The sequence below is a fragment of the Ambystoma mexicanum genome, chromosome 2q, assembly GCF_040938575.1.
Source record: "Ambystoma mexicanum isolate Mex_15411 chromosome 2q, UKY_AmexF1_1, whole genome shotgun sequence".
In the NCBI taxonomy this organism is placed as follows: domain Eukaryota; kingdom Metazoa; phylum Chordata; class Amphibia; order Caudata; family Ambystomatidae; genus Ambystoma; species Ambystoma mexicanum.
The window spans coordinates 408,184,415-408,199,159 of NC_090924.1; the positions used below are offsets into that span (position 1 = coordinate 408,184,415).

General features: G+C 40.2%; 1 protein-coding gene across 1 annotated transcript in view; it reads left to right on the forward strand.

Annotated features, from left to right (window-relative positions):
• Nucleotides 1-14,745, forward strand: part of LOC138569453 (metalloproteinase inhibitor 1-like) — a 385,026-nt gene that overhangs the window by 223,114 nt on the left and 147,167 nt on the right. Inside the window, exon 4 of the mRNA XM_069647433.1 lies at nt 5,431-5,539. Within this exon, the coding sequence (XP_069503534.1) occupies nt 5,431-5,539 (109 nt within the window). The remainder of the gene's footprint in view (nt 1-5,430; nt 5,540-14,745) is intronic.

Sequence of the window (14,745 nt, forward strand, 5' to 3'; positions counted from 1 at the left end):
TCCTTGTAGTGAATGTCTACTGGAATCCAGCGAAAATTGCCACAAACACATTTATAAAATCAGTTACTTTACTAATTGATGACTTCATGTTGAATTATGAAAATATCTCGATAATAACCTGTGGGGACCTTAATCACTCTTTCGTTACTCTGAGTGGCCAACTACAAGAGCTAAATCATGGCTCAAAAGTCATGCAAGGATGTGGGCCGCAGAATTAAATAGCAGAAACTGCGTGATGATGAATGATCAAACCCACAGAGACATACCAGCAGGTACTACTTGGAGAAGAGATCAGTGTGCAAAAATGCTAGACTACATATGGGTATATTGGAATTTAGCAGAAATTAGTAAGACCTTGAAGATCATGAAACTTCGTCATAGTGACCAGGACAGGGTCAATCTACGTTGGTCTGCAATGATAACTCAAAGAAACGATCAATATAAACTGCCAATTGACTTAAATCAAGGCCGTAACCGGATAACCATAAAACCAGCGGCAATTGCTGATTTGACTGAAAAATTATCTGAAAATGAAATACGGGACCAAACATTTGTTGAGTAACCTTTACTTCTGGTACAAGTTGCCACAAACCAGCAAAGATATAGTGCAAGGCAACACATGTATAAACATCCCTTCAGCAAAGAAATAGCCGAAAAGAAGCAAACACTATGCACTGACCTAAAATTCCTTAGGAAATCTCATGAATCAGAAACTACAAAAGAAAGACTTAAAAAGCAACTACAAAATTGGTATCGTAACTGGTTGACGGCCTTTAAGAATGTTAGAGATCAAGAACAAACAGAAAAGATGTTGCGATTAATTGTAACCCTGTAAAAGCCGGAAACGTGGGCCATCATCAACGCAGGTCCAAGTTTCATGGTAACTAATATGACAACGGGTGTAAGCGAAAAACTCTTGGATACAGCATTTCATGAAAGTCTTCAAATCTAACCCAGTTCATGATGTAAGACAGTATATCGATAAATCAATTCCATGGGACCTTGCATACAGCTCAACAGAGCTCGAGGAATTGATCTGAAAACTGAAAAACTCAGGGGCTCCTGGTCCCGATAGGCTGACCAAATTGACACTAAAGAAAAACATCACTCTGTGGGCGACCTTATCGAACAATCATTTCAAATGATAATGACTGAAAGGCAAATTTCTTCTACATGGCAATCGGCGGTGGTTATGCCCATATACAAAAAAGGGGATCGAGCTGACTTGGCCAACTACCGGCCGATTGCCTTATTGAATGTAATTGGCAAAATGTTTGCCGGCCTGTTACAAAAAAACTATCGAAATGGGCAACTGACAGAAAGAAGATCGACGAACGACAGACGGGCTTCACGCGTGCCGTTGGAGCCGAACTAAATCTGACACTGCTAAACTTCTTAAAATTGGAGGCCCTCGCCCACAAAAAGCCCCTGTTTCTGCCATTCATAGACTTACGACAAGCCTTCAGCAGTGTCAATCGGTCTCTTCTATGGAACCAACTGTCAAAATGGAGGTGCCCAGCGGACTTGCTTCAAATGATAATTCAACTCCACACAAATACATCAATTAAAATTCGATTGAATGCCAAAGGGGACTTATCAAAGGAAATCATGACCGACCGAGGCATCAAACAAGGATGTCTGTTGGCAGCCTTATTGTTTATACTATACATTGCTGTCATGCCAGATTCATTGTCAGAATGTAATTGTTTTCCACCAAAGCTTAACGGATATTATGTAAGCTGGGCAACATACACGGACAACATAGTATTAATGGATGTAATGCAAATTGGGCTACAAGGACTAATTGCTAAATTAGTCCAATAACTAGGTGTAAATAACATGGAGATTAATGGCAAGAAAACAAAAATCATCGTCCTCGGATGCCAGCTAGGAAAACGTGAGAAGAATTTCAAATGGTCAACCTCAGGAGAAAGTCTTGAACGAACACAAGCCATTTGTTATTTGGGTATCATATTTAACACATCAATCAGAGAGCACAAATGGATCTGAGATCTATACGCAAAAATGATGAACCTTGCTCTTCAAGGTTCCAAGCTCCATCGTGAATATGGGAAATTACCATTTCTGCCAGTGATCAAATTCTACTGCCAAAAAGTCATACCAGTGATCATGTTTGGTAGCGAAGCAGGTTTAAACATTAACATTAAGATTTGAACCAGCTGGAAGGGAAGTTCTGGTGTAAGGTCCACCACTTTCCACAAAACATAGCTATCGCGGCAATCATCTGATATGAGATATGAGCTAGGCCTTCAATCACTGAGAGCCACGGTTCTATGGAAATCCTTAAACCTTTATCGAAAGATGACTCAACCTGAAAATGTGTTCAATATGCAATTTTGAAAGAACATCCAGCAACGCCCTACCAAGGATTACAAAAAATTTGGGAGGAGAACATTTTGAAAAACTTGATGCATGTAGGTGCGACCACTGAACTTTTATACTCAAATCCATGTGCCATGAAAAAGAAGGTAGGTCAGTGTGACTGGATAGCAATGATTCAGACTCGTTCTAACTTAAAATCCTCCTTATTAACATCTGGAGATGTTCGTCCAGCAAATTATTTGCGTCAATTTCCTTCCAAATATCATCGAGACCAGTTCCTACGATTGCACTTAAACTTGTTACCTATTAGAGAGATGCTTTTCTTAAAACACGACAAACTGACATCTGACAACTTATGTCGAGCTTGTAACAAAGAAATTGAATCATTGCAACACAAAGTGTCAGAATGTCCAGAGCTAAGATTGGAATGAACATTGGCATTAGACATATTTGCACCACCTAATGAAAATTTTAAAGGATTCATATACTATCTGGAAATAACTTTATGCTAACGTGCGCAACTGTGACATTTCTTGACAAAATATAAAAAACATGGAATAGATATCAAGACTTAAATGTGAAATAGTAGTGACGAGATTAGAAAGACTTGCTGTTGTGATCCAATGGATTTTATATTCTAAAATGCTAAAAAGTTTTGTATGAAACTAAATACAAATGCAAATAAAAAAAAATAATTAAACAAAAGAATGTGAATTGCATACTTTCCAAGTCAGTTCTTAAAACAATAAGGCATTATTTTAGTTAATTAAAGAGAAACACAAAAATGCACCTTGCTCTATGATAAAAAAACTGGGAAACAATGTGGTCAGTTACAGAAATTGCAGATTCGGCTCAAATCTCAGCTTCACCTCTTAACAAACATGCGTGATCCTGGGCAACTCATTTAATCTTGTTTTGCCTAACTTGTCTGTGTTTACAGTCTGTAAACTGTTGAAAATTCTCTGGGCTTGATTCTGTTCAAGGCACAGTGCACATGGTAAACACCATGCTTCATTGCGCCTTTTCATGATGCCCAGGTACTATCGTCATTCTCAGCGGATCCTGGCGTCGGCGCAGAGGATGATACTGATGTGTCATAAACAATCTTCATTTCGCTTGTTTTTTTTATTTTCAGCAGTTTCGTATAATAGCACAACATCGCAATTTAACAAAAGTGCTGCCCAACTCACCCCTTTATTTTTAAACTTTCCATAGCACTGTGGAACAATCCTCACCAACCTCTCCCCCAGCACCCCAGAAAACAATAATCCAGTTATTATAGGAATGTTGCAGAGTTATTTTCAAATATTTGTAAAATATCTACTTAAACCGGCACAATTAGGATCAGGCGTACTTGTGAGAGTTTTTGTTTTTGTTCAGAAGCACTTATTCTGTTGGCTTACCCCTGGGCAAAAGCACATGTCTAGTTAGATGTGTAAGGTAGGTTGTGACTGGGAAGGAGGTGGGTGACCTTGCCTCTTTTTCGCTGGTCACACTCCTCCGCAATAGTGAAAGTGCAATAAGTGGACCAGCACAAAAGGAGGTAGTGTATGTGTCTGACATTTTTACACTGTCACTAATGAGGAGCAGTAACACCAGAATCCACATGCAAACGACCTGTTTACGGAACTGGTGATTGCCAGGTTGGTTTCAATGCTGGCAACAGGCACAAAGGTTCCTGAGCTGGTGCACTGTGTGCTCCATCAGTGAAATCCGCGACCATTATAATAGGTGTTATTTACCGAACATGTCGGTAAAACATAATCCTACATTTTCGGCAATTTACACCTAGCCGAGAATCGGGAGTACAGTCTAAGAGCCTTTTGTTCTAAGGGTATGCTCTTCAAAAAAAGTCTCACTCCTGGTTTTACTGGCTACAGTTTTAAATTGTATATAATACTCGTGATCATTGATATATTGCACACCAGAAAGGCATTTGTTCTTTGCGGACTAATAGCAAAACTTCTTGAAAACCATAGCTTCTAATTTATATCCACAATCTACGCAATCTATCTACATGGTTGGGCACTTTTCATACAGCTACTTATCTGTGCCCTGCCTTTGAACTACACCCTTCTCGTGGCTGCTATTTCTAAAAATGTTCATGTGCCTATGCTTGAACACAACTACCCTGAACTGAAAATATTTCCCTTCAAATGCTATTTGTTTATTATCTGAATCCAGCCAGTCTGAAGAGGGTAAGGGGGACTGGTAGGGAGCCCCATGCATATTTTCACTGCCGCAGGACAAAATATCAAGCTGGGGGTTTTGATCGCGATGTGGGGGTGGTGACAAGGGATTTTTTATCCTGTAATTTCTTTGGTTCAGAGGTGGGCCCCAAAGGAGTCTGTGCCCCGGGCCCCAAGACTCCTTAAGATGGCCCGGCCTACCTCCACTCTCTTTTCCCCATCCTAACCCCACTCTCTCTACCCCCATGGCATGGCAGACAGCGTTTACATTGGATCCCTATGGCGTTTGCCTGCTTGCTGGTACAAAAGGCCTGCAGGCCATAGGGATCCCCAGCATTTGTGTCCACATAAAAATGGATGCAGGCACAAATGCTGGAGTATTTGTGTTATGGAAAGGAAGGCAGTGGCAGAAACGCAAACTGCATTCCGCCCCTCCTCTGCGCAATACAAATTGATAAAAATGGGGTTTACCGGAAATGCGATGCATAAAAACTTTACGCAAGACTTTTACGCATTGCATTGTTCGGTATGCAGTGCAGAAAAGGAGCCGCCATGTGTTTAGACAAACATTGAGCATGGGCAGTGGTGTTTGCATCTAACAGCAACCATGGATAGAGTGGATATGCACTTTTACTTTACAGATCAGAGAGAAAATAATATTTCTTCGAAGACACTGAGACAAAGGGAATTTCATCACAGCAAAGGGTGCATCGCACTTCGCCTGATATTACAAATGTCATTGACAAGGGCCTTAATATATGTATTAGTGATAAAATTGGTTGCATGGTTAAATGCTATCTATCCAGAATTCCCTGTCATTGCAAGATTGGAAAATTGGTGGCCCAAAAATAAAAATTAAAGATTTAAAACTTCTGTTACTGTCAATGTCTTCTCACAGGTATTCAAAGGTGGAGAGAGAATTCGGATAATGAATTTCACAACAACCAGCACAAGATGCACCTTTGAAATGAATCCCTGCAATCTGAATGTCGAGTATGTGATTGCAGGTAAGCCTGATGTGATGAGTGGTTATTGGATATGCTGGACCTGGAGAGGATCTTGTGCAGATTATGGTGGTGTATTGTTTCTGTAAGATTTCTTATGTTCTGTGAAGGTGTAAAAGGACGAGACCCACCCATAGGAGGTGTGCATTTGGGAAAATACCTTTATTTTGTACCAACAAGAAAGAATGAAACCTCTCTAACCCTAACTCTAAGAGGGGTGTCTCTGACTCAAATAAAACTAAGGAAAGGTCAGAATGCCTGTAGCTAAAAAGCCCACCATTCTGTATCAAAATCCTACTTCTAACCCTTACACTTATAACAAACCTAAAATGTATTAGTCTCCTCAGGGTACAGAAGTATAACTCTCTTTTTCTGGATGGTGTGGTTTGCAAAGTAGGGGGAATCTCTCCCTTTTTCAGGCCTTTCTCAGGCTTCTCTTGACAGTCTACTGTGGTTTAGGGGATGTCACCATTCCCCGGTCCTTTCCCTTTATAGTTCACTGTGTTTGGGGGGATTTCTCCCTTCCCCAGGCCTTTCTCAGGCTGCGCTCTCCTGCATCCGGGCCTTCAGTCCTGCTTGTTCTGGTCATGTCGCACTTTGGCAAAGCAGGTCGGGACTCTGGATCTCTCCCTGTTCCATCCCGGTTAGCAGCCGTAGTCTCAGCCCTCCCTGATGCGGTCAAGGACCTCTGCTCGTGGTGCCTCTGAGGAGGGACTGACAACAATGTTAGTTCCTCTTCCATTTTCTAGCTACTTGTGACTGGATAACTAGACCATGTGTGTGTCTTCTTTGTCACAGTACCTTGAGGGGATGACTCAGTTGATTTGGTCCTAATCTTTCATATCTCAGTACTTTGAAGAGGCAGCTCAGTGGAGTCTGCCCTAATCTTCTTGGTCCCGGTAGTAATACAACTGTTATAACAGAAATACATGTTAATGTTAATGTTAAAGGACATTTGTACCGCGCACTATCACCACCATAGTGGTCCCTTGGCGCTCTGGCGGCTCTGAAAAGGGAGAGGGGGGTTGCGTTAGTGGGCGGAAGCAGGAAAAATGCAAAAGAGCAGTGATGTGCTGTTGGCGGCCTCAGCCCGGTGGGTCCGTTGGCTGGGCCTGGGGTGTTTGCGGCCGGTAGTCGTCGTGTACTGTTGTGCAAGGCTATGTATGTTTTTGTTTTGTTGTTGCAATGTAGTGAAGTTTGTGCGGTTTGTTGTGCTGTAGGTTTTGGTTGTGTTTGGTTTGGAGTTTGAGAGGTGTATGCAGAAAGGGAAGTTGTTAGTAGGGTTGGTTAGTTTGCATCTCTATCCTGAATTGAAGCGCTTGGCTTGCGTAGTCTCCCTTGTTGCGGCTCTGTCCTGATCTGGGTCTGACTGGCCTACAGGTTCCTTACTCCTCTGGCTCCCACCTCTAACATGCTCTCTCATGGCTCCCCTTATCCTCCATTTAGACTCTAGTGGCCAGTGTATCTGCTAATGACAACCTCTCAGGTCGTGGGGGGATTGTCAATGTCTCGATAATTCCACACCAACGTGGTACCTGGCGGTAATTAAATTACGGGGTGGGCGAAAGAGTTGGTGGGATTATCTGGGTTAGTTGACTCAGTCTCCGTGTGTGCCGCCTGTGTCCCTGTCTATCCGATGTCACCCATCCAGCTGCCGTGGGTTTTACTCTCCCCGGTCAGGGATGTCTGTGTCTTTTCGGTTTAGTTATCCTTTTTACCAGTTTCGTTTTTCAGGTTTAGTCTGTGGTGTTGTAGAGCAGTTTTTAGTGATTTCCTGAATTTTAGGTGATCTTCAGTGTTTCTTATTTCCTTTGGGATGTTGTTCCAGGTTTTTGCGGCTAAGTGGTAGAAGGAGGTGCCTCCAAGTTTTTTCTTGAGGTATGGTTTGAGTTCTAGGCGGATTTCGTTGCTCGATCGGAGGGGTCTCGCTGGTTTGTAGACTGTTATTTTCTTTTGTAGGAATTCTGCTCCTTGTCCACTGATTGCCCTGTGCGTTGTGCACATTGTTTTGAAGGTGATGCGATGTTTAACTGGGAGCCAGTGTAGGGTTTTTAGGGCTGGAGTGATGCGATCTCTTCTGGATAGTTTAAGGAGTAGTCTTGCTGCTGCATTTTTGATCCGTTGCATTTTCTACATAGAGGACCTATAGGATCAGGGACGACAAAGAAGAAGAGTCAGAAAGGTGGGTGAAGGTGTGCTATACTGTGAAGGCTCCCGATGTCCTCCCTGTATCCCAGAGGGGGAATCACTCCCCATGGTATCCACCTGTTGTGTACCACCCTCAGGCAGACTATTGGGTAGCAGCCTGACCTCCCTGGCTTCTTGTAAAAGGTCTCCCCCTCAGGGAGCAGGGATGTCATCATGAGATTCGTCACAGTTCCCAGTTTGCATTAACTTGTAGGGCAAAAAAAATAAGTAGTTGCCTGTTTGAACATTGATCAGGCTTGTTGGTATAAAGTAAACCCTATAGCTTTTCTTTCTGCCAAAATACCCACTGAGCATCTGCACACCTATGTAGGGTTAATAAAAACTATAAATATTCATACAATTCTCATACAATCTTTATTCAATCAAGATCTAATTTTGTAAATCTTCCAAGCTTGCTAATTCTGTTCCATTGAACAATATTTCCAGCAAAGCTATTGTTAATTACTCGATGTGTTTCGGACCCCAAGTCCTTTCTCAAGACCACATATCCACAGTAGACATTAAAAGACTTCCATCATGAGGAAAGTATAAAAAAACAAAAGTGCTATACTGCCACATTCAATAAATATAAAACAAATACTGCAAAATACAACTAATTATTAGTATCCGCAATGTTAATAGCTAACATTTCACTGCTGCAAAACTCTGGGAGAATCAGACAACAGATCCTTCAAGCTAACTAATCAATTCAGATAATGGTGTTGAGGTTACTAATGTGTACAAATATGAATTAAATAAACCAATCTAAAGATATACATACCAGTCAAAATATGCAATTAAATAATGGTAACATACTATACAATGCATAAAAGTTCCCAACAAGACATCACTAACCAAAAATACTAAACAACAAGCTCACCTGCACCCTGTTCACACAATTATACTGACTATAGAGATCACGATATACTTCACACTGCCCTTTCATTAGGTAATAAACCTAATGAGAGGTTCCCCTCAAATCTGATCTATTGTACATGCTTTTGTAATCAAAATAGCATTGTCACTCCCTGTATAAATAAATAAATAAAAACAAAAATAATGAAAAACTATTTCTCAATAGTCTCAAAGAAAAAAATTAATAGAGACAAAACATAAACTGTGCTTGAGCTTAGCCCGTACATGGTGTTTGCCCCCAACAATTCAATCTGCAACTGTAGGACATTACTTATGCAGCATCCAATCCCTCTAGATGAACGTTGCAAGGAAAACCAAGCAACCTTAGCTAAAATAATTGTACCTAAATCAAATAAGAGATCTGTTCCCGAAAGGGTATGTAAGTAATACAAATAAAGAAATACACGGAAAAACAGGTATCTTCATGGACAGCGTCGATAGCGAACACTCCGGTAGTGTGTGGGTGCAAAAAAGCATGTCTATGTGAATAGCACATGTCAATGGAGCTATTAATGAAAGCAATGAAAGACTTGCCATTCCTCTTGTAGCCATGTTCGATCCTGAATAGCTTACGTAAATGCTTATAAACCACATGCTCACATTCTACTATAAAAAACAAAATACAGTTGGAAATTCAGTGACAAAAATTAGGCAATCACTACAAGTAAGTCACCAAAGGCAAACAATACACCAATTCAAGTATGCATTACATAACATCCGATGACATGCAAAACCCACCTTAACTACAAAAGCCACGGGGCCATATTGTGCAAAGACAAAATAAACCTCTAGGTATGGTATAGATGAACCCACAATTTACTCCAGCTAAATAATGTGCAACTAACTACTAAATTCAGAAACCAAAAGAACCAATCTTTATTAACGTATTAAATGACGATACAAAACAACACTAAAAATTAAAGCAATAATAAGACAGACAGAATAAAAATTAAAATAAACTCAACATAGAACATTCAAGTCCATGATAACTAATATGTAGCAATAAAAACATCTTCAAAAATTCAAAAATATCAACTACACTCCGTCATCCAACTATAAAAAAGTCTCCTAATATGATAGATTGAAATAAGTAGTAGATCCAATAACCAATCAAATAGATACCTTCTAAAACAGTAAACACACTTGTAAACAGTTCCTGAACAATCAAAGGAGAAAACTCCACTCTTAGTGTACCAACGTAATCTCAATACCATTCCCACATAGATAAAAATAGCTCTTCTTTTAACAAAAAAAATGGAATAATAAAACTCGTCATTCATTCCTTTCAGAACTACACTAGAGATTTAAGGTGTTCCAGATAATTTCTCTGTGATAATTATTTTTACCAATGTCGCTGCACAAATATTAGGTCTCAATACTGTGAGGAGTCAGAAATGAAAGTCGGACACAGGTTTGCCATGTTTTTGGTTAAAGTCTTTTACTAAATGAAAAGGGGTTGGGAAAAGTCCTCTCTGACCCTGCTCTAAGAGGCATTTTCCTCTCTGAAACAAAGGATCGGTCTGTGCCAGGATCTCAAAACAAAACTGTCCTGTGTCAGAAATGTTCTGTTCTGATCCCAAAACTACAAACTATACTAAAAAGGTGAAAAGGGAAATGTCTTTAACCTTGGAGGTCAGAAAAAAGTGCCATGGATGTAGAGGAGAAGTCTATGGCTGCCTCTCCAAAGCCTTTACTTCCTCGCTCATTTTTAACAGAGTACTACATTTCCTTGGTTTTAGGAAGGAGAGCTCTCTCCAGAATCCCCAGAGCCATTCTCTTTCCTGCCCTTACTTGATATTCCTCCTTCTCTCTGTTTTGTACCAACTCTTTATTGTCACCTCTATGATCAGGGTCTATAACGCCTGCTTGGAGGTCTAAACCATATCGCCAAGCCAGTCCTGACTTAGAGGCGAGTCTAACATAAATTCCGGGTGGGGGATATAAGGAACAAATCAGTAGGTATTAAAGCTCGATCTCTGGGTAGTATCAATTATCCCCTTTTACCAGACAAATCAAATGCAATGGAATGCTCTGTAGCTATTGATAGATCCGAAGCTCTAGTGCTGAGTTAGTCAAACCTAAGGGTTCCCCAGTTTGTGTCAACTGAGCTCGATCCCACCTCTAACACCATATGTGAGGAGTAAGAAATTAAATTCAGACACAGGATTGCCATGTTTTTAGTTAAATACTTTTATTAAATGAAAAGGGTTTGGGAAAAGGCCCCTCTGACCCTGCTCTAAGAGTAATTTCCCTACCTAAACCAAAAACTAAGGATCACTCTATGTCCGGATGTAAAAGAAAACTGTTATGTGTCAAAAGCATCCTATTCTGACCCTCAAAGTACAAACATTACTAAAAGGTCAAAAGGGAAATGTCTTTATGCTGTAGGTTTCAGAAAAAAAGTGTTCATAAAGAATAAATGATTCAAACAAAAGTTCCTAAGAGAAGAAGGTTCTTGTTTCCAGGGTAGTGGCCTTACCCTGGATTCTTCGTTGCTCCTTGCGGCTTTTTCCACACAATATTTATTTGGGCCTCGCTAAGCCAACTACCACCCTTGTAGACAAAATAATGGTTTGAATGTACAATATTGGTTTCTTGTTTAATACAATTCTTTCCAATTGCCTGCTACACTCTCCTGCAAGGATATTTGACACACACTTGAAATTTCCTCGTTTACTCTTGTGCCACAACTTCTGTTTACACACACTTGAATGGCCTGGTTTGCACTCCTGCCATGAATTCCGTTTTCACACACTTGGAGCCTTTGCCCACTCCCACAAGACCTCAAATATAAGGTTGGATACCGTATCCCTGTGATATGTAATCCTCTCACTGTTCTTTAAATGTTTGCACTGCACACACACAGAAATTCGGAGAGGGGTTAGTTGCAAGGTAAATTCCCCCATTTTCAATATGTCCATATTGTGTCTTTGTAAATTGCTTTTCATATGTTTGCACACTGTGTGATCACCAGAACGCTTCAGTGTCCCCTCTGCTTCTGCGTGAACTCACCAGTCTTTGTTGGTGTTGATTCTCTCTCTCTCGTGGTCTGCAGATGTCGAGCTTGTGATCTATTTTGCTCCATTCTCTCTTCTTCATCCCAGTATTTCGAGGATTATGGGAACCGTAGTCCATTAGTGACAATTGATTTATGGACCTTGAATAAGTATAAAAAGGTTTTGATGGATAAATGTAGTTGTCACAGGTGATTCCATCAGGTTGGCATAGTTGGTTTATAGATTTTATATGAAGGTGGTTCCCTGTTCTTCATGAGGAAAGGAGCAGAGGCATGACAATAGGCCATGAGGGCCTCAGATATAGGGGAGGTTATTTTCAAGGTAAAATCGGGGATACGATGTATTACCCGACGGAGCCATGGCAAATCCCCAGAGCTGCCTCCCTTCATGCGATCATCCCTTATATAGCCACAGCCAGGACCACGTAGCAGCTGCGGTCATCTGGCCACATGGGAGGGGGTTACCGCAGGGGGATTAGTGATGAATCCATCGGAGTCATCACAATACATTTAAAATCTGGAACTGCATTTATGCCACGGTGTGCTGTCAGGTCAAGAAATAATGTATCACAGGAGATTTGTTGTTCCTAGTCCTAACACTTGATCTATGTTCATTCCATCTTACTTGTGCTTTTCACAAAGTTTGCCCCACATAATATAACCCACAAGGGCATCGTATACAATAGATCATACATAAGGTTTCACAAGTTACAAAATTATACAGTTGAATCGTGTAGAGCCATTATAAGGATGATAAACAATAGGTCCTTAAATGATTGAAGGACAGTTCACACTGCTCATCTTGGAAAAAGTATCCTTTGTTTGTCTATATCCAAAGATGACCAAAATAAAGGAGGTTGTTGTGCCGTCACTAAAATGCCTTTATAATTTATAGACAATTTATAAGCACAAATAGGAATTCGGCAAAATGAACCTTTGGTCACTGTATCTTGTTGTAATATTTTCCACCATTTCATAATAGTTATCTTAACTGCACTCTGGACCGGGGATTTAGAAACATAAACAAGCTGAGGTTCTCTCTTCACTCTGTTATAATTGTTCAACCGAATCCAAAAGTACAGAATCTGTATAACTCCTCATACAGAATTTGTGTAACATCTTCTCTTGTTGGATATAGAATGTATCATTGTCTCTAACAATAGGTTTGATTCTCAATAATTGGTCCAAAGGTAAATACCGAACCAAAAATGGTGGATGGAAACCTGAAGTTCAAAGTACATTATTCTTATCAGTAGGTATGATGGGTAAATCTGTCACAAATTGATGATTATGAATATCAATTCCTACGTCAATGTAATAGACATCAGGGTCATCAATAAGCCAGGAGAATTTAATCAGCTCATGTAAGGTGTTCAACTGTTGTAAAAGAATAAGTAGTCAATCACAATTGCCTGAACAAATACCAAAGATGTGATCGATATAGGAGTACTAACAAATCACATGCTATAACGCCAAATCAAGAAGTAATATATTTTCTTCTTCAAGTTTAGACATGAATACATTAGCATATGCTAGGGCCATGCTGGCCCCCATCAAAGTACCAGATACTTAAAATATCTCCTTCATAACAAATGAAGTTATGGTATAGTACATTTTGTAATCATTGCATCACAAATAAACGTTCAGCAGGTACATTTTCCTCTGTTAAATGTCTGCTTTCAGCTGCCTCCATGCCCTACATATGGGGTAAGTATGTGAATAAATCCAACTATTATCAATATTCTGTAGTTATGCCAAAAGTTGAAAATATTTGGTTGTATCTTTAACACAAGTCTTACTTGATTGAACTAGTAATTGTAGCACAATATAAACTCCCAAACGTAATAAAATGTGTGCTGGCCACTATTGGCTGACCCAGAGGGTCGACAAATCTTTTGTGAGCCTTCGGTAGAATCTAAAGAATTGGTACTACTGGATGTTTCACCAACAGGGAAAAGTTAGTGTGATGGAAATCCGCTGATTCTCTTCTGCACTTGCCAAGCAATCAATCCCTATTCATTTATTGTATTTTTATTGTAGGATCGGAATCAAGTCTGCCATAACTCGTGAAATCAGAAAGTAAATGTGTACTTTCTTTATCACAGTCAACACAGTTCAAAATAACTAATGTAACACTCTTGTCTGCCGCTTTGAATATCAGATGAGGATTTGAACGTAGTCATCGTTAAACAGACCAGTCAGATTTTGTTTGATAACTACGTTTGATATTCTTCCAGTAAAACTCCTTCTTATCATCAATGATACATCTATGAAAGTAATCCAACTTAGCATTATCCACATGGGGGTTAAATGCCCTTTGATGACATAACTCTACAAATTCAGAGCAAGAAGCACTTTCTACTGACATTTCAGTATGTGCAAAGAATACCTTTAGTTAACTCTTCCCATAAACTTTTCAGAATCGCTATAAGGTGAAGAAATAGTTTTCACCAGACTGAAACAAAAAAAGAACGATTTAGAAAAACCAAATTGAATCGATAATTTGTTCTTTCTAAATAGATCCTAAAACCGCTCTCACCCACTTAAAGTGTATCTTCACTCACCCCCTCAAGACCTCCACCCACACTTACCTTGCTCCGTCGAGGCTGTCCTCCTCTTGGTGCGCAGACTTTTTGGGAATGACAGCTGCTGCATGAGATGCACACTAGGGCGAGGGATGTTGTGGAAGCAAGGTAAGTGTTTGGGTTAGTGCATGTGTGTGTACATTTATGTGAGGGAGAGGTGTGTGAATGTATGTAGTGGGAATGTGAGGAGGTGGAGCGTGAGTTAAAAAAAAGTATTTAAAAAATGTAATAAATGGACTGAGTGTGAAGGGAAAGTGTGGGGCAGGATAGGAGGGGGCAGGAGCGTGAAAGGGGCAGTCGGGGGGGTGTCAGGCCGAGAGTCAGGCCCAGGCCCACGGAGAGTCAGGCCCAATGTGATATTACAGCATTTTTTAAATGAGACCAAAAACGACAAAAATAAATCAGTCTTTTTGGTGTTTGAGTTTCAAAATGCAGTAACATCACATAGCACCTCAAAGTCAATACAGGACTGGAACTCATCAGCTAATTAATTAGCAACAATATTC